This window comes from Drosophila pseudoobscura, chromosome 3, assembly GCF_009870125.1.
Source record: "Drosophila pseudoobscura strain MV-25-SWS-2005 chromosome 3, UCI_Dpse_MV25, whole genome shotgun sequence".
Lineage (NCBI taxonomy): Eukaryota > Metazoa > Arthropoda > Insecta > Diptera > Drosophilidae > Drosophila > Drosophila pseudoobscura.
The window spans coordinates 5,213,727-5,239,471 of NC_046680.1; the positions used below are offsets into that span (position 1 = coordinate 5,213,727).

At 44.5% G+C, this 25,745-nt stretch overlaps 4 protein-coding genes and 6 long non-coding RNA genes across 13 annotated transcripts; 6 read left to right on the forward strand and 4 right to left on the reverse strand.

The window, feature by feature from the left end:
• Positions 1-3,610: 3,610 nt before the first annotated feature.
• Positions 3,611-4,958, forward strand: LOC6898112 (helicase domino-like). Its single transcript, XM_033378681.1, has 2 exons — positions 3,611-4,217; positions 4,284-4,958. The coding sequence occupies exons 1-2, from the start codon at positions 3,681-3,683 to the stop codon at positions 4,545-4,547; spliced, it is 801 nt and encodes a 266-aa protein (XP_033234572.1). The 5' UTR covers positions 3,611-3,680; the 3' UTR covers positions 4,548-4,958.
• A 1,106-nt stretch (positions 4,959-6,064) lies between these two features.
• Positions 6,065-7,430, forward strand: LOC117183729 (helicase domino-like). The gene is made up of 2 exons (XM_033378675.1): positions 6,065-6,689; positions 6,756-7,430. The coding sequence occupies exons 1-2, from the start codon at positions 6,156-6,158 to the stop codon at positions 7,017-7,019; spliced, it is 798 nt and encodes a 265-aa protein (XP_033234566.1). The 5' UTR covers positions 6,065-6,155; the 3' UTR covers positions 7,020-7,430.
• Positions 7,431-8,991: 1,561 nt separating this feature from the next.
• On the reverse strand, positions 8,992-9,584 carry LOC117183594 (uncharacterized). Of its 2 annotated transcripts, XR_004468725.1 has the most exons (3): positions 9,546-9,584; positions 9,421-9,469; positions 8,992-9,359 (listed from the first exon to the last, which is right to left on the reverse strand). It is a non-coding gene; the product is annotated as an uncharacterized lncRNA (long non-coding RNA). The 2 variants fall into 2 exon arrangements; XR_004468724.1 differs by lacking the exon at positions 9,546-9,584 and having other exon boundaries at positions 9,421-9,539.
• A 126-nt stretch (positions 9,585-9,710) lies between these two features.
• On the forward strand, positions 9,711-10,089 carry LOC117183595 (uncharacterized). Its single transcript, XR_004468726.1, has 2 exons — positions 9,711-10,001; positions 10,056-10,089. It is a non-coding gene; the product is annotated as an uncharacterized lncRNA (long non-coding RNA).
• A 5,191-nt stretch (positions 10,090-15,280) lies between these two features.
• LOC117183596 (uncharacterized) lies at positions 15,281-15,969 on the forward strand. Its single transcript, XR_004468727.1, has 2 exons — positions 15,281-15,331; positions 15,402-15,969. It is a non-coding gene; the product is annotated as an uncharacterized lncRNA (long non-coding RNA).
• On the reverse strand, positions 15,719-24,387 carry LOC117183593 (uncharacterized). 2 transcript variants are annotated; one of them, XR_004468723.1, is made up of 4 exons: positions 24,026-24,387; positions 23,901-23,949; positions 23,120-23,839; positions 15,719-15,813 (listed from the first exon to the last, which is right to left on the reverse strand). It is a non-coding gene; the product is annotated as an uncharacterized lncRNA (long non-coding RNA). The 2 variants fall into 2 exon arrangements; XR_004468722.1 differs by lacking the exon at positions 24,026-24,387 and having other exon boundaries at positions 23,901-24,019.
• On the reverse strand, positions 16,243-17,121 carry LOC26532457 (uncharacterized). Of its 2 annotated transcripts, XR_004468721.1 has the most exons (3): positions 16,720-17,121; positions 16,595-16,643; positions 16,243-16,533 (listed from the first exon to the last, which is right to left on the reverse strand). It is a non-coding gene; the product is annotated as an uncharacterized lncRNA (long non-coding RNA). The 2 variants fall into 2 exon arrangements; XR_004468720.1 differs by lacking the exon at positions 16,720-17,121 and having other exon boundaries at positions 16,595-16,713.
• Positions 17,144-18,431, forward strand: LOC117183592 (helicase domino-like). The gene is made up of 2 exons (XM_033378014.1): positions 17,144-17,690; positions 17,757-18,431. The coding sequence occupies exons 1-2, from the start codon at positions 17,157-17,159 to the stop codon at positions 18,018-18,020; spliced, it is 798 nt and encodes a 265-aa protein (XP_033233905.1). The 5' UTR covers positions 17,144-17,156; the 3' UTR covers positions 18,021-18,431.
• On the reverse strand, positions 17,648-18,902 carry LOC117183597 (uncharacterized). The gene is made up of 2 exons (XR_004468728.1): positions 18,676-18,902; positions 17,648-18,575 (listed from the first exon to the last, which is right to left on the reverse strand). It is a non-coding gene; the product is annotated as an uncharacterized lncRNA (long non-coding RNA).
• On the forward strand, positions 19,931-21,995 carry LOC117183591 (helicase domino-like). Its single transcript, XM_033378013.1, has 3 exons — positions 19,931-20,076; positions 20,138-21,254; positions 21,321-21,995. The coding sequence occupies exons 2-3, from the start codon at positions 20,721-20,723 to the stop codon at positions 21,582-21,584; spliced, it is 798 nt and encodes a 265-aa protein (XP_033233904.1). The 5' UTR covers positions 19,931-20,076; positions 20,138-20,720; the 3' UTR covers positions 21,585-21,995.
• Positions 24,388-25,745: the final 1,358 nt, after the last annotated feature.

Sequence of the window (25,745 nt, forward strand, 5' to 3'; positions counted from 1 at the left end):
CCAAGTTTTAGGTAATTGTTTCCGTTCATGATCGGAAATCAAATTACCCGATTTCGATATTTGATTTGATTTAAAATATGAAATAAAAATAATAAACACATCTAGCAACGAACTAGTTCCACTCTACCAAGCTATAACTTTGAACTGCCAAAGGGTGGTACCACCCTGTTAGAAAAACCACCTGCGACGTGGCAACTCTGAGTCTTGTGTTGTAAAATTTTTGGGAAAAAAAAAAAAATCAGTTTTTTTTTTAAAAATAAAAAAAAATATTTATAACGGAGAAGCTGTGCATATGCATTTGCATATTCATATTCAGAGGAGAGTCGTGCATAGTCGCATCGTCATTGTAAGAGGAACCGACTCGTACATTTAATGTTAATTAGTGGACAAATTGAATACTCAAATCGCGTTTTACATGGATTTTTACATTGCACCAACCGAAGAGAGAAACGATAAACCAAAAAGAGAAAAAGATAAAAGATGATTATATATATTATATATTTACTAACATATACATATACAATATTTAATGATATTTAGGCAAATAACAAACCATATACATATGTACGAGAGTGCAGCCACAATTAAGTACACAAATTAAACAAGCAACAGAGGAACAGAGGAATTTGTTGCAAAACGGTTTTAAGGAACAAGTAGAACAGAACAACGCAAACTTCTCACACCACAAATCAAACTAATTATACGATCATTATACAACATACATATATTTATGCATATTTATGTCTATCGTATAAGTATGTATCTGCATGTATATACTTTTGTATCGCATCGCTTTGTTAAACAGTTGATCACGCTTAGTTTTAGTTTTAGTTTTATAGTTTAGTGTATGTATGTAGAGCAACGAATTTTTTTACGTTTTCGGATGTTTTATTTTTGTTCTCATACACGAGATGAATGAAAAAACCAACCAACACCCATGTATGTATGTATATTTTTTATATTTAAATAATACATTTTCAAATAATATAGCCCCTTCGATTCCACGAGAATCGTCCTAGGTTTGGCCAAAGACATTTGGGTTTAGATTCCGAAAGAAAGTTCGAATAGAAAGGGCCAAGCGAGAGAAAAGGAACGAAACGAAAAGAAAAAATAAAAGAAAAGAATACCTTATGGCAATTAATCGCGTCAATTTTCGGATGTAAATAGTATGCGCGGGAGCATAAATAAACTAAAAAGCATTATACAAATCACATATATTCAAGCACGAACAGTGAACGTTTAAAGTCAATTTTTGGTGCAAATTGTTGCGCATAAATCGAAACAATATTTACTAGGAAGTGATCGATCTTCAGAATTTAAAATGACTTTTCGTTTCATTTGATGGTGATGCGGATTCAAGGCATAGCAATTACTTGTTCAATTGATCGATGGAAAATCAAATCAGGCTAATCATTGATTTAACATTCAATTATTTTCCCACTCAAGCAATCCGAGTAAAGTAAAAATACAAAATGCGGAATCATTCCAGCTTAGGGAATACTGATTACATATTTACTGAGTACATTATTTTTGGCGCACTTTGGCTTTCCTCCCAGCTGTCCAGATCGAGACCGAGATCCAGATCCAAGATCCAGGCCAAATCCAGCTGCATTTACCACACTTTGCCCAAAGCTGCTTTGCAAAACCAGGTGGATCTGACCATGACACAGAATCAGTATCAGAATTAGCTGCAAGCAATGTGTAAGACAAATACGAGGATATACATTAATACTACTACTATATAGCATAAAGAGCTAGGCACTGCTATAAGGACGCGCTCAAAAGATACATAGTTACATACCAACACACATTCATACATACATATATGTCTACCTAAACATAAACATAAACATATTTATACATACAATTACAAAATACATAAATACATACATATACAACATATACAAGTAAAGATATAGCTACATACAAAGATACAGATACAGATAAAGGGTGTAAATGCTTAGTAGGTATATGAGTATATACATATGATGAAGGAACCGAAATGGAACCCAAGTAACTGAATCCAATGATTTATCGAAGCCGAAGTCGAACCCAACTTCCCAGAATCGAATCGACTTATAAGCTAAAGATAGTAGAGTCTTAATCCAGTAGATGGAACAACTACGATACAACCATAAAACGTACGAACAATCGCCGGCTGAAACTCCCCACAAAGACAGTCATAAGTGTATGTCGTATTACATATAACTGCTATAAACATAGTCACACCTCAAATGCTACTACGGGCATTGCCCAGGTACAATGTTCTTCCTCCGGACTCCCTTACTCTATAAAGAAAGTCAGTGAAGCCAGAAGTTATTCCGATCACGTTGTACATATTATATTAAGTTAATGATGGTAATCATTGGGGAGTAATCTCGAACTGCAATACCTTATATGTACGCTTCCACAGGACATGCAGCACTCTCAGTTGACTCCGTGCACCCAGTACTCCATGATATTCCAGTACTGCTCCTAAACTCGAAGTAAACTCAAATAGTTTCAGTGTTGTTTCGATGACAAACTTAAATTAGCAGTTTAGGGCGAAATCAACAATTTAACAGATCGTTACAGAGCGTTACGCACTATGAAGGTATCTACTTATACCAGTGTTCTATTCAAATTATTTGATATCTACAAACAGTACAGTACAGTACAGTACAGTATGATCCTTGACAGACTCAAGTCAAATATTATATATTTCGCGTTACTTTTAATTGTATCTAATGCAAATTGCAATCTTCATGTTTCACCTATTTTCCTTAATCAGACGTATGTTCAACAGTTATCCTATCCGTATTCCCTTATAAAACTTGCAATCCTTCTTGGGCATATGGTGGGCACTTCTTAAATGTCTCTCATAGAGTACAGTATATTTGTCATTTTTCTGGTCAGCTCGGCTACCATGTTGTGCGGATCTATATCTATGTATGTATATATGTATCTGATCGGTCGGCAAAGAGGGCTAGGACCTGGCGGTATCTTTGTAAACTCCAGTGGAATGAAGTAGTTGGTTTTAGTTGGAACGATGCTATAATATAATTCATCAAAAGAGATGATCGGCCACCGCTGACCCACCTCAACTGCTCGTTGGACCAGATATATGTTTGTACATATTACAGTCTGTATGTCTATAGTATGTTTGACGTTATGTTGTGGTCCAAAGTATAAAAGCTCAAAAGCGTTCGGTTCCATCATAATTATCTGAACAAGGAATGGAAGGGGGGGGTGGGCGAATAGTAAATGCTATCAGCAGGCTGTCCAAAAGCTTAAAAGTCCCGCTGTTAAAGTGATAGAAGCGCAGAAAAGCTCTCTCGCCCTTTTCCAGAATTCTCAATGTCAGCGAGGCCGAAATACAGTGGGCTCCAAAATAACCGTTACACACAGGCCCCAAAAGAACCAAACGAAAGCTTTCTGGAGCAAGCAGACGACAGACAGCTGGCCGGCGGACGTTCGGCCGACGTTCGGCGTCGTGGAAGACGTCCTGGCGATGAAGGCGAACACATACAACTAAAAAGCATCACGTATTGTTTTTGTCCATCCATGTATGTGGATGTATGTGTATGTGTGCAGCATGCAAAAAAGCAAAGCAAAAAGAAAAGCGAAAACATAACGGTAAGGTACGACTTCTCGTTTGTCAAATGTGAGTGGTTAAAGTGAATGAAGAAGAAGAAGTAAAAATGTCGTTCAATATTAATTTTAATTGTGGTCCCCCCCCGGTCGGCCAAAATGTATATAAAATTGGAGAATTGGAAGGGGAGAAGAACATTATTACAAAAGAATCTATACTGGAATGTATAAATTCTCTGCCGAAGTGCGAAAATTTGACTCTGCAGCAAAAGCCAGAAGTCGGTTGCCAGCAGACGGCCGAGATTGCTGATGATAGCTTTGATTGCTCCAATCTGACAGCAGCACAGTTGGAGCAGTTGGCCCTACTGACGGCCGCAGCCAACCCTGGGCAATCCAGCGTCAGTTTGATGGTGATGATTCCCGTCGAAAGTTTGTTGGACATTGTTCAGGTACTGTCTGGCACCGCGGCCCAGATAGTATCCATGTCGTCAACCGTATTAAAGGGGAATTCCAGCAAGGGAACAACTTCCGAGGTGCCAATCTGGGTGGATGCAGGAGTGGGCGTGCCGCCCAGTGTCGGCAAGATAGATATGGAGATGTACCAATCGCCCGCAGACAAACCGAGTGTGGTGGTGCAGACACAATCATTAAGTAAATGCAATTAAACTTGAAATTCACAAGATCGCATCTATCTATCTATTCTATCCCAACAGAAATCGACCCATAATCCGAGTTTTCGCATCCTGGAACATGTCATAATTCCATCCCAGCAGCCGGGCAGCATTGGCAGCCTCTGCAAACAAGAGCAACAGCAGAAGGCGACTACCGCTGGAGGCAGTGCCCAGTGCTACTGGCGCGTCGTTGCTGTTGGCTTGCGGTTCTCGTCGTTTCTCTTCTGCCGCTGCTGCGTCGATGCTGTCGGCTTGCGGTTCTCGTCGTTTCGTTCTTTTCATTGCCGTTGTTTTGTTGCTTGCTGACTTACGGTTCTCGGCGTTTTCGTCGTCTCTCGTTTGCCGCTGCTGCGTCGTTGTTGTTGGTTTACCGACCCTGAAAAGTCAGTGGCGTCTGCCGTGAAAATAAAAGGCTACGTGGGGCTCAGATACCCCTCGGGCCGTATAATAACAAATTAAAAACGTGTAGCCTTTCCCCCCTCGCCCTTAACCTAAAACTGCAAAGTCAATGCTTAAATCTAGAGAACAAGGAAAGGTCAAAATCTTAATTATAATAAGGAAACGTAGCTTAGGATCCCTCCAGTAGAAAAATGACGGCGAAATGATGGGCGGAAAAAATGTGGGTGGAGCGGAGCGTACGCGCAGAGCACGCATTAATTTTAAAATATTACTTACTCACTGTCCTGCTGCATAAACTTTAATATAATAATATAAGTACCTTTTCGAGTTTTTTGTTTTTATGTAGTGGACAACGATTAGTAGGACTGATGTTTTCATCAGAGGTCGACCAGCACGCTATCATTCCGGCGACTGTCTCGTCGGCAAAAGGGTGGTGTTCTGTTTATTTGTCTATTCTGATACCTAGGATATTTTTGTATATTAAAAGAGCATGCAAGACATGTACAAGTACAATTACAGAACCGGAGAGAAACAAAACTTTTGGCCATTAGACTTCACTTACACATATGCACACGCACGCGAAACGAACGGATTAAAGGACGTCCTCAGCTGGAATGAAGGACCACGCCCACCCTTCCTTGGTCATAATCTGCCATCTTCCTCTATACTTCATGACCCCTTTTTTTTAGGGCTCGCTACTACAGGGGCTGGGTATCGGAAATCAAGATCAACGTTTAAGGAGACAATTTAAATTTATTCATTAATAGCTAGAATTTAAATACTTATTGAAAGAAAAAAACATCTAAAAACGAGGGGGAACGTTGTGAGTTGCTGCGGACACCGCAACTCTACAGTTATACCCGATACTTAGTCAGTATGGCTCTCATCCGGCAGACGCTGCTAATATTAAACGACACGACAAAGATTGCGTGCGAGAGAGATTTGGCCATCGTAGAGGTATCTCTCCTGACTCTCCCGCTCTATAAAATTAACCGCCTTAAGTACCTGTTGCTCAGATAAAGTACGCACAAAAGGTAACACAATTTGATGCATCATATCATGATCAAATCAAATCAAACTTTTCAGTCTCACGCTTCAGCGTGACACTGCAGAAATGTGTTTTTTCGCTTGCCTTTTGCGCGCACTTTGAAGATTTTTTATATTTTTGGGTATTTTACTATTTTTTATAATATATTACTATTTATTACTATACAATATTTGCATATACAATACATAATTCAATATAATATTGAATTAAGAAAATATATTCAAAGTATCAGGCTGTTCTGTTTCTTCTGTTTTCTGTTGTTTTCCCTTTTTTCGTAATCGCCGCCTCAGTTTTTTAAGGCGAACACATACAACTAAAAAGCATCACGTATTGTTTTTGTCCATCCATGTATGTGTGCAGCATGCAAAAAAGCAAAGCAAAAAGAAAAGCGAAATCATAACGGTACGGTACGACTTCTCGTTTGTCAAATGTGAGTGGTTAAAGTGAATGAAGAAGAAGAAGTAAAAATGTCGTTCAATATTAATTTTAATTGTGGTCCCCCCCCGGTCGGCCAAAATGTATATAAAATTGGAGAATTGGAAGGGGAGAAGAACATTATTACAAAAGAATCTATACTGGAATGTATAAATTCTCTGCCGAAGTGCGAAAATTTGACTCTGCAGCAAAAGCCAGAAGTCGGTTGCCAGCAGACGGCCAATGCTGATGATAGCTTTGATTGCTCCAATCTGACAGCAGCACAGTTGGAGCAGTTGGCCCTACTGACGGCCGCAGCCAACCCTGGGCAATCCAGCGTCAGTTTGATGGTGATGATTCCCGTCGAAAGTTTGTTGGACATTGTTCAGGTACTGTCTGGCACCGCGGCCCAGATAGTATCCATGTCGTCAACCGTATTAAAGGGGAATTCCAGCAAGGGAACAACTTCCGAGGTGCCAATCTGGGTGGATGCAGGAGTGGGCGTGCCGCCCAGTGTCGGCAAGATAGATATGGAGATGTATCAATCGCCCGCAGACAAACCGAGTGTGGTGGTGCAGACACAATCAGTAAGTAAATGCAATTAAACTTGAAATTCACAAGATCGCATCTATCTATCTATTCTATCCCAACAGAAATCGACCCATAATCCGAGTTTTCGCATCCTGGAACATGTCATAATTCCATCCCAGCAGCCGGGCAGCATTGGCAGCCTCTGCAAACAAGAGCAACAGCAGAAGGCGACTACCGCTGGAGGCAGTGCCCAGTGCTACTGGCGCGTCGTTGCTGTTGGCTTGCGGTTCTCGTCGTTTCTCTTCTGCCGCTGCTGCGTCGATGCTGTCGGCTTGCGGTTCTCGTCGTTTCGTTATTTTCATTGCCGTTGTTTTGTTGCTTGCTGACTTACGGTTCTCGGCGTTTTCGTCGTCTCTCGTTTGCCGCTGCTGCGTCGTTGTTGTTGGTTTACCGACCCTGAAAAGTCAGTGGCGTCTGCCGTGAAAATAAAAGGCTACGTGGGGCTCAGATACCCCTCGGGCCGTATAATAACAAATTAAAAACGTGTAGCCTTTCCCCCCTCGCCCTTAACCTAAAACTGCAAAGTCAATGCTTAAATCTAGAGAACAAGGAAAGGTCAAAATCTTAATTATAATAAGGAAACGTAGCTTAGGATCCCTCCAGTAGAAAAATGACGGCGAAATGATGGGCGGAAAAAATGTGGGTGGAGCGGAGCGTACGCGCAGAGCACGCATTAATTTTAAAATATTACTTACTCACTGTCCTGCTGCATAAACTTTAATATAATAATATAAGTACCTTTTCGAGTTTTTTGTTTTTATGTAGTGGACAACGATTAGTAGGACTGATGTTTTCATCAGAGGTCGACCAGCACGCTATCATTCCGGCGACTGTCTCGTCGGCAAAAGGGTGGTGTTCTGTTTATTTGTCTATTCTGATACCTACGATATTTTTGTATATTAAAAGAGCATGCAAGACAAGTACAATTACAGAACCGGAGAGAAACAAAACTTTTGGCCATTAGACTTCACTTACACATATGCACACATATGCAACGAACGGATTAAAGGACGTCCTCAGCTGGAATGAAGGACCACGCCCACCCTTCCTTGGTCATAATCTGCCATCTTCCTCTATACTTCATGACCCCTTTTCTTTAGGGCTCGCTACTACAGGGGCTGGGTATCGGAAATCAAGATCAACGTTTAAGGAGACAATTTAAATTTATTCATTAATAGCTAGAATTTAAATACTTATTGAAAGAAAAAAACATCTAAAAACGAGGGGGAACGTTGTGAGTTGCTGCGGACACCGCAACTCTACAGTTATACCCGATACTTAGTCAGTATGGCTCTCATCCGGCAGACGCTGCTAATATTAAACGACACGACAAAGATTGCGTGCGAGAGAGATTTGGCCATCGTAGAGGTATCTCTCCTGACTCTCCCGCTCTATAAAATTAACCGCCTTAAGTACCTGTTGCTCAGATAAAGTACGCACAAAAGGTAACACAATTTGATGCATCATATCATGATCAAATCAAATCAAACTTTTCAGTCTCACGCTTCAGCGTGACACTGCAGAAATCTGTTTTTTCGCTTCCCTTTTGCGCGCACTTTGAAGATATTTTATATTTTTGGGTATTTTACTATTTTTTATAATATATTACTATTTATTACTATACAATATTTGCATATACAATACATAATTCAATATAATATTGAATTAAGAAAATATATTCAAAGTATCAGGCTGTTCTGTTTCTTCAGTTTTCTGTTGTTTTCCCTTTTTTCGTAATCGCCGCCTCAGTTTTTTAAGGCGAACACATACAACTAAAAAGCATCACGTATTGTTTTTGTCCATCCATGTATGTGGATGTATGTGTATGTGTGCAGCATGCAAAAAAGCAAAGCAAAAAGAAAAGCGAAAACATAACGGTACGGTACGACTTCTCGTTTGTCAAATGTGAGTGGTTAAAGTGAATGAAGAAGAAGAATGTTACGAACCTTTGTTTTTCTTTGGGGCAAGGCCGGCTAGCCAGTCATCCCAGGGCTGGATACTTCCCAAGCCCTCAGGTCGCACAACAACCAACTGATTGGACATCTCGAACAAAATGTAACAACAAAAATAACCGACAAGAAAAAAAACTGAAAGAAACGGACTCTACTCGACAAACACCATTACAGTCTTCCCTCAATACAGACTTGGACCAGGACGAGGTGTCGATGTTTTACCCCCGACGCACCCACCCTACCTGAGATCTGAATCACACGTCCCGGATCTCCCTGCCATTGGCAAAAGCCTTACCCTCTCGTTGCTGTGGCTCCTCTTCCCCCCATACGAAACGCTTAACAATTCATTTCTTCGTTATAATCTTCACTTCATTTCCTATTTTCACACGATATCATTTCTAAGCTAGGCCTGCCTATTCATCCCCCCCTTATCTTAGTACTACTGGCGGTTAATAAATAATTAGATTAATAGGAATAAATAATATAATAAATATAAATAAATAGGTTACATATATATAATAAATATGGACGGACTTAAATTACATATACTTATAACTGGAGACGTCTAACAAAAATAATTAATGGGAGTAAATAAGTTGATGTGCTTTTTTTCTTCTCCCTAAGTGGGCGAGGGTCCCGCACTACGTGGCCAGGTCTGATCCTTCGAGACCAGCAGGAAAAACAAGCCAGGGTGGCGGAGCTGTGACCTATTCCCTACGGCCAACAAAAAAAATAAATTTGGGGTTTCTTTACTCCCCCTTTGGAGCGGACTCACTCTTATGCTTCCTGGTCCTGGTTCCTGGTCTTTCCCTGATCTGGATCCCCTGGAATCACATTTATTTATCTTTTATTCATTTTTTTGCAGGGTGATGGCCACTACTCCATCCTCATCCCACTCACTTTTTCTTTCAGAACAAAAAAAAATCGCTAAGTCACTGTGCCCGGCGCGCATGTTCCTCCGTTGCGGGAATTTTTCTTTCTGAACCCCCTCTTGGATGTTCTGTTTAATGCTCCCGGCTGCCGATCCCCATCGCTCTCTCTTCTATCGCCCTTGAACTAGGAACTCTAACTCTCCAGGACCAGGTGGCCACTCTTCGCTAACCTTTCCCCTTAAATTTTGGCCCTGCCACTCTGTTCAAAAAAATACCTTCCTCTCAGCGCTTCTAGGGTCTCGCCTATCGATATCTTCGCATGCAACACCTAGCGAAAATTCGAGCGACCATGGCCGCGGAGAATTATTCGCAAACATCGAAGAGCTACACCTTCCCCATGCTGGCATTCTCGGACATTACAGTGCCTAGGAGGATCTTGCAGCGCCCAACGTAGGCTTACACCCACGTATCTGATAATCCTTAAGTGAGTGTTTTTAACTCTGAAGTCCCCAGTCTGCAATTTTCGCTACAATTTTAGGTCTTTGGCGTGAAAAATCCCCACCGGCCTCCCCGACAGATCCTCCAGCTCGTAGGCGTTATTCCCTACTGGACGTACGACTCTGCATTTTAGAAATTTCCGGGCGAACTTGGCGTTGTAGCTTTTGCCAAAGTCGCTGAGGGTGAAGTTGCGCCTGTAGACTTCTTGGCCAGGTCTGGCGAAAAAGACTCGGGCCCGTTTGTTATAACGCTGGCTGCTCCGCTCATACGCTTGGTGTAGGCTGCGTTTAATTTGCTCGCGAATGAGGTGTCGCTTATCCGCGAGATCTAATGCGTGCACTTCGTGTTCCGTCAAAGACTGCAGCTTCCTCGCCAGCTTATAGCAGTTCCCATTCAGGAACATCTGCTGTCCAAATACAGCGAAGAACGGCGTGACGCCTGTGGCTTCGTGCACGGAGTCACGGATTGACACTTCGATCTCCGGTAGGTAGATGTCCCAGTCCCTGTGATCCTTCTCCAAATACGTCCTTATTGCAGCGAGTATCGTCCGATTTACTCTCTCGGCTGCATTGCTTTGCGGCGAGTATACTGCTGTGCGCATGTGTCGGATCCCGAAGCCGCTGACCATGTCCATGAAAGTCTTCGACAGGAACTGCTTTCCGTTGTCGGAGTGGATCACCTCTGGCACCCCGAATTTGTAAAAGACCTCTTGCACCAGGAATTGAATGACGTTCGCCGCGGTCGCCTCTCTCATCGCCTTCAAGAAGGTGAATTTCGAAAAGTGGTCTACGACGACGAAAATCCAGGCCTGTCCCCTTTTCGACCTGGGATACTTTCCAAGGAAGTCTATGTAGAGCTTTTGGAATGGCCTTTCCGTGGTTACTTCCTGACCGATCCCGACTTGGCTCCGGTAATTGGGTGCTTTGGATTCCTTGCATTCGGTGCAGCTTCGGACGTATTCCCGCACTTGTGCCGTCATCGCCGGCCAGTAGTAGTGCCTTTTTAATCTATGCAAGGTCTTCTTCATTCCACCGTGTCCAGCTGTGTGGTCTTCGTGGGCCTTTGCGATGAGGGTTTTCGTCAATGCCGCGGGAATCCATAATTTCCACATGGAACCTTCCACTTGGTCGTCGATTTGCGCGAAGGCCATTCGCTTGAATACTAGGTCCCCGTCTATTCGCAGGTCAGGCAATACTTCTTTGTTCCTGCAGATTTCTTCTTTCAGCTCCTGGTATTCCGTTGACTTGAATTCCGTCGTCTGGAATCCGAGGATTTCCGTTGGGTCTAGAACCACCTCCTCGATGCAGCGTGATAGTGTATCCGCCACTATATTTTCGACTCCCTTGCGGTGTTCGATCTCAAAATCGAACCTCTGCAGCCGCAATGACCATCTCGCTAGACGCCCATTCAGGTCCTTGAGTGACATTAGCCACTTAAGGCTGGCGTGATCAGTGATTACCGTGAACGGCATCAATTCCACATATGGCCTGAATCTCTCTATCGCCAATACCGCAGCTAAACATTCTTTCTCCGTTACAGAATAATTTATTTGGTGTTTGTTCAGCTTGGAAGAAAAGAATGCCACTGGACGCTCTGCTTTGTCGTCATCCAGCTGGAAAAGCACTGCTCCCACTCCAAAATTTGAGGCGTCGCACTGGATGTAAAAATGGCGTTTGAAGTCGGCATGGACTAATACAGGAGCCGTGGTGAGGGCCTTTTTCAGGGACTCTATGGCCGCCCTCGCTTCCGTTGGCAAGGAAAACTTCCCGCGCGCATGCTTCTTCAGAGCATCTGTTAACGGTACAGCGATGGTTGCGAAGTCCTTGATGAAGCGCCTATACCATCCTGCGGTTCCTATGAAGCTCCGTAGCTCCTTCACTGAACTTGGGTTCGGGATCTTTTGTATAGCCACAACCCTATCGGGATCCATTTGCAGCGTGCCACCTCCGATGATAAACCCTAGGTATTTTAGCGACTTAAAACAGAATTTGGATTTTTTTAAGCCTATCGTCAAATTCGCTCTTTTCAGGCACTGGGCCACCAATCGCAGATACCGCAGATGCGTCTGGAAATCCGGGGCTATCACCAAAAGATCGTCCAAATAAACGAAAACGTTTGATCGGAGCTGAGTTGGAATTACCTTATCCATCACTCTGCATAACCTCTGGGCAGCGTTACACAGACCGAAGGGCATCATCATTGATACAGCGGACGGCCTGCGACGGTAAATGCGGTGCACTTCCGGCTTTCTGGGTCCAGTTTAATCTGCCAGAATGCGAATTTGAGGTCGACGCTAGAAATGTAGTATGTCTGGTCAATCCTGGATAGTATACCCTCGATACTAGGAAGAGGGTAAGCATCTTTTACGGTGAGCTGGTTCAGTTTCCGCGCGTCCAAGCAGAATCTATTTTTGTTTGGCTTTCGCACCACCGTCGTCCGATTGCTCCATGGACTATCGCTAACTTCGATCACTCCTAGCTCCAGCATTTTATCCACCTCGGTCCAGATCACCTCCTGCATCGCTGGGGATTGAGGGTAATGCCGATCTTTAAATGGTTCTGCGCCCTCGATCAACTGGATCCGATGCTGCTCTACCGTCGTTGTTCCCAATCCGGCATCCTCATAGGTCAGAAACTCCTTCTTTACCTTCTCCAGCTCTTCGGTTTCCGTGTCTTCCAGGGCCCAAGCTTCCACTTCCACGTCCTCCGGGCGATGTTCGGCGTACTGGCTGATTTGTGACATTTGGATCTCGCCTACTTGGACCTCGCTGGATCTACTGGACTCTTCTCCGAGGACTGTGGGAGCCAGCGCAAAGGATCTCCAGAAATCTATGCCCAAGTACATGGCTTGCTCTAGGTACGGGCATACGTAAAACACGATCTCTTTGTTCATTCCGTTATATCTTACGCAGAGTTTGGTTTTGCCGATTATGGACCTGTCTTCTCCAGAGGCTGTCTTGATGATCGAGACATAATTGTCCATTTCCACCTCAAGGTCGGCAAGGAGTTCACGGCTGCCCTTTCCTAAGACACTAACGGATGCCCCAGTATCTAGGAGTCCAGCAATCCGATGTCCTCTTATCTGCACTTCGGCAAACACTCTGGGATCGCGTCCTGCTCCTCGTCTGACTGCCTCGGCCACCTCTTTGCGAGTCTGTCGCCTTTCCTTAAATCTGGAACGGGCCTTTTGGAGTCTACGACTGACACCGCGCATCCCCTCCAGCTGCCTGTCATCAAAGATCTGGTTTCGAATTTGTATGTATCTCCTCATCCTTTCTTCGGCCGGTATAAACTTCAAACTATTTTTATTTAATTTATTCGTGCTATTATTCTTAAATTCTATATTAATTAGTGGACCATCGTTCATTTCTTCGCGGGCTTCAGTCCCGAGCGCTGATCTCCCGCTTTCATCATGCCCGCTCGTGCGTTTCCCGAGCAATTGGGACACGTTGGAGTAAACATTTCTGGTTTCCCGCAGCGGTAACAGAATATTTTGCGTTCCTTCGCCACGCAGTCTCGGAATCCGTGGTCGAACTGGCCGCAATTCCAGCAACACAGCCTGGGTTTGTTCGCCAGGTGAGTTTCTTCCACCATCCTTGCTTCGTCTTCATCCAGAAACTCCGTTTCCGGCTCTAGCTCCTCCACTCGCTTCCCGGCTGATTGGAATTTCGGCACAGGACGGAACGTCGACTTCTGCTCGCGTCCGCGAAAGTGGTACTCCACTTCCAGGCACTCTTCCCTCAGCTGCTCCACGTTCCGGACTCGGATCGCGTAAACGTAGCGGGCGATCTCATCATCGAGCCCCTTCTTCAAGACTCGCACCATTTCGGACTCAACCAAAGGTGTGGTGAGTCTAGCTGCCAGTCTGCGCATCGCTCTAAAATACTCTTCCACAGATTCGCCAGATTGTTGCCTTCGCTCATGCAAGGTGCGTAGCCGCTCGAACTCGCCACCCACTGCTCGGAACCGGGACACCAACTCGTCCTTCAAATCCTCCCATCCTTCCGGAGGCCGTTCTCGGACAAATTGCCAATACCACTCCGCCGCTTGTCCTTTGACGAGATGGTGAAAGTTGTCAAGGACCTCGTCCCACGACCGTCGGTTCTGCCTACGGAGGAACTCGACCCTGAACACGAAGTCCTGCACTGTCATCTTATTTGGATCTCCATCTCCGTCGAAGTGGATTTCCCATTTGTCGACGCGCCCCCATCTCGCTCCTCTCCAATCATCTCTCCTTTCATATGGTGGCAGATCTGTTGGACCTCCGCCGTCTCCTGATGTCTCCCGTCTCTGCCTTCCAGCACCTGGATCCTGGTCCGCATCGGCTATTCCTCGGCGCCAGTTCTGGCTCAACCTCGCCGGCTTCCTTGGAGGCGACTGTGAATTCCATGCGTCATCGTCCTTGGGTCTTTTGGGCATGGTCCCTGTGCTCGGCTTCTGCCTGAGGTGAGCTAGAGGCTGCTGATCGCCATTATTATTATCGTTGTTTTCACCCTGGTCTCTTTCCAATCTCAGATCTTGGATCAATTCCACGTTCTGGCGCAGAGGCGCCATCACCTCTGTTATGGCCCCCATCAGCTCCATAAAGCCGCGACGGATCTCCTCCTGCAACGTCCTACTCAGAGTATCTGCCATGCTGCCTCTCCACGTCTCCTGTGCTTGCGCTATGGCGACATTTACTCCTGAGAGAATCTCGGAGGGCAGTGCGTTCGATTGGCCTGGCAAATTCCAGCTGTCGTCTTCACGCCCCTCAGCGCCCTGTGTGTCCCCGCCTTGCATCTGTCCTTGGAGGTTACCTGGTGGAGGAGTCCTGCGAGTCATTTTCTGCTTAGACCGCAAGTTGTACGCGCTCATCAACCTAGCCCTGTATTTCCCTACCTCGAACTATCCTACTTATCTTTTTATTCAATACAATTAATTATCTACTCTTCTTTCAGAACAATCGCATAAACACTCCCTATAACGCCAACTCACTGATCTTCAGCACAAAAACGTTTAATACGGCAAAAACACTAATACGGGGGAAAGGAACCACAACTACTAATAGGGCCAACTCTGCACATGGTGTTCTACGTCTTTTCCTGTCCAACGTCTAGAATTTGGCGAGCGCTGTTGACTGATCTTATCTTCCTTGAAAGATTAAGAGTCAAGGGCGCTCACTTCCCTACAGTCGCTGTTTCTGCCTACTTCCCTACTGAATGTTCGTTGCGGGATGTTGTAGCTGCTCCAAGTGCAACGCGTGGCCGACATCTGTCCCAACGGGCCACTCAGAACAAAAAATCTCCTTGAGAATCTACTCTCCCGACTCCATCCAGCGGTAAGCAGGGGAAGCGAAAAACAGAAATCTTTCTGACCATTCCTAACTTCGGGTATTTCTTTTTCTTCAGGTTCTCCTTTTGCACACCAGGCACCGGGCCGGTTGCTAACTGGCTTTTGGATTCTCCTCTGCCAGTGCCAAACCAAATCCCCTCTTGAGATTGTCTGCTTCCCGTTGTCAGATAAGTGCCGAAACATCAAACATCAAAAAAAACTATTTACTTTGTGGATTTTTTTCTTGCATCCTCAGGTCCCTCAGCGCCGTGCTTCTGTGAGCCAACTCGTCGAGTCCCTCACAGGCCACCGGAACACCGATGGACCCCAGATTGCAGAATACCACTCGAGATCTATCTTCTCTGCTGGATATTTATACTTTCTTCGACGTCCGTATGATTCGCATCCGTACTCTCCCTCTTTGATGGTCGAGCCAGGACTGCGAGTCCACTTCCCTGTCTCAGATTGGGCGCCATTATTGTTACGAACCTTTGTTTTTCTTTGGGGCAAGGCCGGCTAGCCAGTCATCCCAGGGCTGGATACTTCCCAAGCCCTCAGGTCGCACAACAACCAACTGATTGGACATCTCGAACAAAATGTAACAACAAAAATAACCGACAAGAAAAAAAACTGAAAGAAACGGACTCTACTCGACAAACACCATTACAGTCTTCCCTCAATACAGACTTGGACCAGGACGAGGTGTCGATGTTTTACCCCCGACGCACCCACCCTACCTGAGATCTGAATCACACGTCCCGGATCTCCCTGCCATTGGCAAAAGCCTTACCCTCTCGTTGCTGTGGCTCCTCTTCCCCCCATACGAAACGCTTAACAATTCATTTCTTCGTTCTAATCTTCACTTCATTTCCTATTTTCACACGATATCATTTCTAAGCTAGGCCTTCCTATTCATCCCCCCCTTATCTTAGTACTACTGGCGGTTAATAAATAATTAGATTAATAGGAATAAATAATATAATAAATATAAATAAATAGGTTACATATATATAATAAATATGGACGGACTTAAATTACATATACTTATAACTGGAGACGTCTAACAAAAATAATTAATGGGAGTAAATAAGTTGATGTGCTTTTTTTCTTCTCCCTAAGTGGGCGAGGGTCCCGCACTACGTGGCCAGGTCTGATCCTTCGAGACCAGCAGGAAAAACAAGCCAGGGTGGCGGAGCTGTGACCTATTCCCTACGGCCAACAAAAAAAATAAATTTGGGGTTTCTTTACTCCCCCTTTGGAGCGGACTCACTCTTATGCTTCCTGGTCCTGGTTCCTGGTCTTTCCCTGATCTGGATCCCCTGGAATCACATTTATTTATCTTTTATTCATTTTTTTGCAGGGTGATGGCCACTACTCCATCCTCATCCCACTCACTTTTTCTTTCAGAACAAAAAAAAATCGCTAAGTCACTGTGCCCGGCGCGCATGCTCCTCCGTTGCGGGAATTTTTCTTTCTGAACCCCCTCTTGGATGTTCTGTTTAATGCTCCCGGCTGCCGATCCCCATCGCTCTCTCTTCTATCGCCCTTGAACTAGGTTCAAGGGCATGGCCTGATTCGGGCTGCTGGCGGCTCTCTTTTCTTTTGGGTGTGGGTGAGTTGCTTCGGGACTCCGTTATGGGATGAGATCGGAAATCCTCTCACAACGGCTCCGGAGAGCGCGCGGAACTCTAACTCTCCAGGACCAGGTGGCCACTCTTCGCTAACCTTTCCCCTTAAATTTTGGCCCTGCCACTCTGTTCAAAAAAATACCTTCCTCTCAGCGCTTCTAGGGTCTCGCCTATCGATATCTTCGCATGCAACAAGAAGTAAAAATGTCGTTCAATATTAATTTTAATTGTGGTCCCCCCCCGGTCGGCCAAAATGTATATAAAATTGGAGAATTGGAAGGGGAGAAGAACATTATTACAAAAGAATCTATACTGGAATGTATAAATTCTCTGCCGAAGTGCGAAAATTTGACTCTGCAGCAAAAGCCAGAAGTCGGTTGCCAGCAGACGGCCAATGCTGATGATAGCTTTGATTGCTCCAATCTGACAGCAGCACAGTTGGAGCAGTTGGCCCTACTGACGGCCGCAGCCAACCCTGGGCAATCCAGCGTCAGTTTGATGGTGATGATTCCCGTCGAAAGTTTGTTGGACATTGTTCAGGTACTGTCTGGCACCGCGGCCCAGATAGTATCCATGTCGTCAACCGTATTAAAGGGGAATTCCAGCAAGGGAACAACTTCCGAGGTGCCAATCTGGGTGGATGCAGGAGTGGGCGTGCCGCCCAGTGTCGGCAAGATAGATATGGAGATGTATCAATCGCCCGCAGACAAACCGAGTGTGGTGGTGCAGACACAATCAGTAAGTAAATGCAATTAAACTTGAAATTCACAAGATCGCATCTATCTATCTATTCTATCCCAACAGAAATCGACCCATAATCCGAGTTTTCGCATCCTGGAACATGTCATAATTCCATCCCAGCAGCCGGGCAGCATTGGCAGCCTCTGCAAACAAGAGCAACAGCAGAAGGCGACTACCGCTGGAGGCAGTGCCCAGTGCTACTGGCGCGTCGTTGCTGTTGGCTTGCGGTTCTCGTCGTTTCTCTTCTGCCGCTGCTGCGTCGATGCTGTCGGCTTGCGGTTCTCGTCGTTTCGTTCTTTTCATTGCCGTTGTTTTGTTGCTTGCTGACTTACGGTTCTCGGCGTTTTCGTCGTCTCTCGTTTGCCGCTGCTGCGTCGTTGTTGTTGGTTTACCGACCCTGAAAAGTCAGTGGCGTCTGCCGTGAAAATAAAAGGCTACGTGGGGCTCAGATACCCCTCGGGCCGTATAATAACAAATTAAAAACGTGTAGCCTTTCCCCCCTCGCCCTTAACCTAAAACTGCAAAGTCAATGCTTAAATCTAGAGAACAAGGAAAGGTCAAAATCTTAATTATAATAAGGAAACGTAGCTTAGGATCCCTCCAGTAGAAAAATGACGGCGAAATGATGGGCGGAAAAAATGTGGGTGGAGCGGAGCGTACGCGCAGAGCACGCATTAATTTTAAAATATTACTTACTCACTGTCCTGCTGCATAAACTTTAATATAATAATATAAGTACCTTTTCGAGTTTTTTGTTTTTATGTAGTGGACAACGATTAGTAGGACTGATGTTTTCATCAGAGGTCGACCAGCACGCTATCATTCCGGCTACTGTCTCGTCGGCAAAAGGGTGGTGTTCTGTTTATTTGTCTATTCTGATACCTAGGATATTTTTGTATATTAAAAGAGCATGCAAGACATGTACAAGTACAATTACAGAACCGGAGAGAAACAAAACTTTTGGCCATTAGACTTCACTTACACATATGCACACGCACGCGAAACGAACGGATTAAAGGACGTCCTCAGCTGGAATGAAGGACCACGCCCACCCTTCCTTGGTCATAATCTGCCATCTTCCTCTATACTTCATGACCCCTTTTTTTTAGGGCTCGCTACTACAGGGGCTGGGTATCGGAAATCAAGATCAACGTTTAAGGAGACAATTTAAATTTATTCATTAATAGCTAGAATTTAAATACTTATTGAAAGAAAAAAACATCTAAAAACGAGGGGGAACGTTGTGAGTTGCTGCGGACACCGCAACTCTACAGTTATACCCGATACTTAGTCAGTATGGCTCTCATCCGGCAGACGCTGCTAATATTAAACGACACGACAAAGATTGCGTGCGAGAGAGATTTGGCCATCGTAGAGGTATCTCTCCTGACTCTCCCGCTCTATAAAATTAACCGCCTTAAGTACCTGTTGCTCAGATAAAGTACGCACAAAAGGTAACACAATTTGATGCATCATATCATGATCAAATCAAATCAAACTTCAGCGTGACACTGCAGAAATCTGTTTTTTCGCTTCCCTTTTGCGCGCACTTTGAAGATTTTTTATATTTTTGGGTATTTTACTATTTTTTATAATATATTACTATTTATTACTATACAATATTTGCATATACAATACATAATTCAATATAATATTGAATTAAGAAAATATATTCAAAGTATCAGGCTGTTCTGTTTCTTCTGTTTTCTGTTGTTTTCCCTTTTTTCGTAATCGCCGCCTCAGTTTTTTAAGGCGAACACATACAACTAAAAAGCATCACGTATCCCTCTAGTACTGGCGGTGGCGATTGACCATGCCCGAACTACTGATTTGGCTGGTTCCTACATGGGTACTTTCCGGACTAACCCTATGGTAAACGAACGCCGAACCACTCAAAGAAGAGACAAAAAATGTTGCTCTGTATACTCTACAACCCACCGCGCACCAGCCACCGAACTAGTTCGGTTGGGATGCAACGTCTCACCAGTAGACGAAAAAACGAAAAAGCATGAGAGGAAAATGAAGAGAGCAGGTAGCTAAAAATGATGCTGATCTGCTCTTCTCCTTTCCCTTTTCTGTTTTCGGTAATTTCATTGCTAGAATGTTCTTTGCGTTTGGCGTTTGTGCAAATCAGTGCGGCTGTCCAAGTGATTATAATTATTCAATTTTAAACAGTTATTCAAAGCAAATGTATAGCAAACGGCAGTTGCGTAGGCTCAAAAAAGAAATATAAGACAAACATAATCGTGCTAGCGGAGAAACAGTGTCGTGCAGTGAAATAGAAAAAGTTGAACGCCGCGAAATAGGAGAGACAATCGACGAAAATGAAACAAATGGAAAGTGACACTGAAAAATTTAAAGAACTTCTTTAGAGTTTTGATTGGTAAGCTTATATGCTTTTGGTTTTTTTGTATTCCTATTATATATGTATTTTATATTTATAGATGCCATAACTGTAGGTACGGGGACTGGATCAGCTGAAGTCCAGATTAGGAAAGCCCTACAGCTGCAAAAAAAACGTTTTTTCAAAAACAGTACCACCGCGAACAGCAGACCTTAATTAGTAAATTTAAAAACTTAAATGAAATATGTATATAATAAAATAAAAATTTAAATATGAAATTAAATGAAGATTGATAACCTACTTCATGGGTACCCATTTCACTAGCTACTACATGGGTACTCATTTCACTAGCTACTAGACGAGTACCCATATCACTAGTTCGGGGGTGAACGATGTGGTGTCACTGGTCCCCATGTCGTAGGACATTGCGGGTAAAAATGGAAATGATGAAAAGCATTGTTAAGGGTTAGTAAAGAAAGTACCCCTGGTCTGTTAGGGAGTGGTGATATCACCACCTCCGAACTAGTTCCCAGTACTGCTGGGATTGTTTTTTGTCCAGTATGTATGTGTGCATGCAATAAAGCAAAGCAAATATGCGAAAACATAACGGTACGGTTTGGTACAGACTTCTCGTTTGTCAAATGTGAGTGGTTAAAGTGAATGAAGAAGAAGAAGAAGTAAAAATGTCGTTCAATATTAATTTTAATTGTGGTCCCCCCCCGGTCGGCCAAAATGTATATAAAATTGGAGAATTGGAAGGGGAGAAGAACATTATTACAAAAGAATCTATACTGGAATGTATAAATTCTCTGCCGAAGTGCGAAAATTTGACTCTGCAGCAAAAGCCAGAAGTCGGTTGCCAGCAGACGGCCAATGCTGATGATAGCTTTGATTGCTCCAATCTGACAGCAGCACAGTTGGAGCAGTTGGCCCTACTGACGGCCGCAGCCAACCCTGGGCAATCCAGCGTCAGTTTGATGGTGATGATTCCCGTCGAAAGTTTGTTGGACATTGTTCAGGTACTGTCTGGCACCGCGGCCCAGATAGTATCCATGTCGTCAACCGTATTAAAGGGGAATTCCAGCAAGGGAACAACTTCCGAGGTGCCAATCTGGGTGGATGCAGGAGTGGGCGTGCCGCCCAGTGTCGGCAAGATAGATATGGAGATGTACCAATCGCCCGCAGACAAACCGAGTGTGGTGGTGCAGACACAATCAGTAAGTAAATGCAATTAAACTTGAAATTCACAAGATCGCATCTATCTATCTATTCTATCCCAACAGAAATCGACCCATAATCCGAGTTTTCGCATCCTGGAACATGTCATAATTCCATCCCAGCAGCCGGGCAGCATTGGCAGCCTCTGCAAACAAGAGCAACAGCAGAAGGCGACTACCGCTGGAGGCAGTGCCCAGTGCTACTGGCGCGTCGTTGCTGTTGGCTTGCGGTTCTCGTCGTTTCTCTTCTGCCGCTGCTGCGTCGATGCTGTCGGCTTGCGGTTCTCGTCGTTTCGTTCTTTTCATTGCCGTTGTTTTGTTGCTTGCTGACTTACGGTTCTCGGCGTTTTCGTCGTCTCTCGTTTGCCGCTGCTGCGTCGTTGTTGTTGGTTTACCGACCCTGAAAAGTCAGTGGCGTCTGCCGTGAAAATAAAAGGCTACGTGGGGCTCAGATACCCCTCGGGCCGTATAATAACAAATTAAAAACGTGTAGCCTTTCCCCCCTCGCCCTTAACCTAAAACTGCAAAGTCAATGCTTAAATCTAGAGAACAAGGAAAGGTCAAAATCTTAATTATAATAAGGAAACGTAGCTTAGGATCCCTCCAGTAGAAAAATGACGGCGAAATGATGGGCGGAAAAAATGTGGGTGGAGCGGAGCGTACGCGCAGAGCACGCATTAATTTTAAAATATTACTTACTCACTGTCCTGCTGCATAAACTTTAATATAATAATATAAGTACCTTTTCGAGTTTTTTGTTTTTATGTAGTGGACAACGATTAGTAGGACTGATGTTTTCATCAGAGGTCGACCAGCACGCTATCATTCCGGCGACTGTCTCGTCGGCAAAAGGGTGGTGTTCTGTTTATTTGTCTATTCTGATACCTACGATATTTTTGTATATTAAAAGAGCATGCAAGGATTAAAGGACGTCCTCAGCTGGAATGAAGGACCACGCCCACCCTTCCTTGGTCATAATCTGCCATCTTCCTCTATACTTCATGACCCCTTTTCTTTAGGGCTCGCTACTACAGGGGCTGGATATCGGAAATCAAGATCAACGTTTAAGGAGACAATTTAAATTTATTCATTAATAGCTAGAATTTAAATACTTATTGAAAGAAAAAAACATCTAAAAACGAGGGGGAACGTTGTGAGTTGCTGCGGACACCGCAACTCTACAGTTATACCCGATACTTAGTCAGTATGGCTCTCATCCGGCAGACGCTGCTAATATTAAACGACACGACAAAGATTGCGTGCGAGAGAGATTTGGCCATCGTAGAGGTATCTCTCCTGACTCTCCCGCTCTATAAAATTAACCGCCTTAAGTACCTGTTGCTCAGATAAAGTACGCACAAAAGGTAACACAATTTGATGCATCATATCATGATCAAATCAAATCAAACTTTTCAGTCTCACGCTTCAGCGTGACACTGCAGAAATGTGTTTTTTCGCTTCCCTTTTGCGCGCACTTTGAAGATTTTTTATATTTTTGGGTATTTTACTATTTTTTATAATATATTACTATTTATTACTATACAATATTTGCATATACAATACATAATTCAATATAATATTGAATTAAGAAAATATATTCAAAGTATCAGGCTGTTCTGTTTCTTCAGTTTTCTGTTGTTTTACCTTTTTTCGTAATCGCCGCCTCAGTTTTTTAAGGCGAACACATACAACTAAAAAGCATCACGTATTGTTTTTGTCCATCCATGTATGTGGATGTATGTGTATGTGTGCAGCATGCAAAAAAGCAAAGCAAAAAGAAAAGCGAAAACATAACGGTACGGTACGACTTCTCGTTTGTCAAATGTGAGTGGTTAAAGTGAATGAAGAAGAAGAATGTTACGAACCTTTGTTTTTCTTTGGGGCAAGGCCGGCTAGCCAGTCATCCCAGGGCTGGATACTTCCTAAGCCCTCAGGTCGCACAACAACCAACTGATTGGACATCTCGAACAAAATGTAACAACAAAAATAACCGACAAGAAAAAAAACTGAAAGAAACGGACTCTACTCGACAAACACCATTACAGTCTTCCCTCAATACAGACTTGGACCAGGACGAGGTGTCGATGTTTTACCCCCGACGCACCCACCCTACCTGAGATCTGAATCACACGTCCCGGATCTCCCTGCCATTGGCAAAAGCCTTACCCTCTCGTTGCTGTGGCTCCTCTTCCCCCCATACGAAACGCTTAACAATTCATTTCTTCGTTATAATCTTCACTTCATTTCCTATTTTCACACGATATCATTTCTAAGCTAGGCCTGCCTATTCATCCCCCCCTTATCTTAGTACTACTGGCGGTTAATAAATAATTAGATTAATAGGAATAAATAATATAATAAATATAAATAAATAGGTTACATATATATAATAAATATGGACGGACTTAAATTACATATACTTATAACTGGAGACGTCTAACAAAAATAATTAATGGGAGTAAATAAGTTGATGTGCTTTTTTTCTTCTCCCTAAGTGGGCGAGGGTCCCGCACTACGTGGCCAGGTCTGATCCTTCGAGACCAGCAGGAAAAACAAGCCAGGGTGGCGGAGCTGTGACCTATTCCCTACGGCCAACAAAAAAAATAAATTTGGGGTTTCTTTACTCCCCCTTTGGAGCGGACTCACTCTTATGCTTCCTGGTCCTGGTTCCTGGTCTTTCCCTGATCTGGATCCCCTGGAATCACATTTATTTATCTTTTATTCATTTTTTTGCAGGGTGATGGCCACTACTCCATCCTCATCCCACTCACTTTTTCTTTCAGAACAAAAAAAAATCGCTAAGTCACTGTGCCCGGCGCGCATGTTCCTCCGTTGCGGGAATTTTTCTTTCTGAACCCCCTCTTGGATGTTCTGTTTAATGCTCCCGGCTGCCGATCCCCATCGCTCTCTCTTCTATCGCCCTTGAACTAGGAACTCTAACTCTCCAGGACCAGGTGGCCACTCTTCGCTAACCTTTCCCCTTAAATTTTGGCCCTGCCACTCTGTTCAAAAAAATACCTTCCTCTCAGCGCTTCTAGGGTCTCGCCTATCGATATCTTCGCATGCAACACCTAGCGAAAATTCGAGCGACCATGGCCGCGGAGAATTATTCGCAAACATCGAAGAGCTACACCTTCCCCATGCTGGCATTCTCGGACATTACAGTGCCTAGGAGGATCTTGCAGCGCCCAACGTAGGCTTACACCCACGTATCTGATAATCCTTAAGTGAGTGTTTTTAACTCTGAAGTCCCCAGTCTGCAATTTTCGCTACAATTTTAGGTCTTTGGCGTGAAAAATCCCCACCGGCCTCCCCGACAGATCCTCCAGCTCGTAGGCGTTATTCCCTACTGGACGTACGACTCTGCATTTTAGAAATTTCCGGGCGAACTTGGCGTTGTAGCTTTTGCCAAAGTCGCTGAGGGTGAAGTTGCGCCTGTAGACTTCTTGGCCAGGTCTGGCGAAAAAGACTCGGGCCCGTTTGTTATAACGCTGGCTGCTCCGCTCATACGCTTGGTGTAGGCTGCGTTTAATTTGCTCGCGAATGAGGTGTCGCTTATCCGCGAGATCTAATGCGTGCACTTCGTGTTCCGTCAAAGACTGCAGCTTCCTCGCCAGCTTATAGCAGTTCCCATTCAGGAACATCTGCTGTCCAAATACAGCGAAGAACGGCGTGACGCCTGTGGCTTCGTGCACGGAGTCACGGATTGACACTTCGATCTCCGGTAGGTAGATGTCCCAGTCCCTGTGATCCTTCTCCAAATACGTCCTTATTGCAGCGAGTATCGTCCGATTTACTCTCTCGGCTGCATTGCTTTGCGGCGAGTATACTGCTGTGCGCATGTGTCGGATCCCGAAGCCGCTGACCATGTCCATGAAAGTCTTCGACAGGAACTGCTTTCCGTTGTCGGAGTGGATCACCTCTGGCACCCCGAATTTGTAAAAGACCTCTTGCACCAGGAATTGAATGACGTTCGCCGCGGTCGCCTCTCTCATCGCCTTCAAGAAGGTGAATTTCGAAAAGTGGTCTACGACGACGAAAATCCAGGCCTGTCCCCTTTTCGACCTGGGATACTTTCCAAGGAAGTCTATGTAGAGCTTTTGGAATGGCCTTTCCGTGGTTACTTCCTGACCGATCCCGACTTGGCTCCGGTAATTGGGTGCTTTGGATTCCTTGCATTCGGTGCAGCTTCGGACGTATTCCCGCACTTGTGCCGTCATCGCCGGCCAGTAGTAGTGCCTTTTTAATCTATGCAAGGTCTTCTTCATTCCACCGTGTCCAGCTGTGTGGTCTTCGTGGGCCTTTGCGATGAGGGTTTTCGTCAATGCCGCGGGAATCCATAATTTCCACATGGAACCTTCCACTTGGTCGTCGATTTGCGCGAAGGCCATTCGCTTGAATACTAGGTCCCCGTCTATTCGCAGGTCAGGCAATACTTCTTTGTTCCTGCAGATTTCTTCTTTCAGCTCCTGGTATTCCGTTGACTTGAAT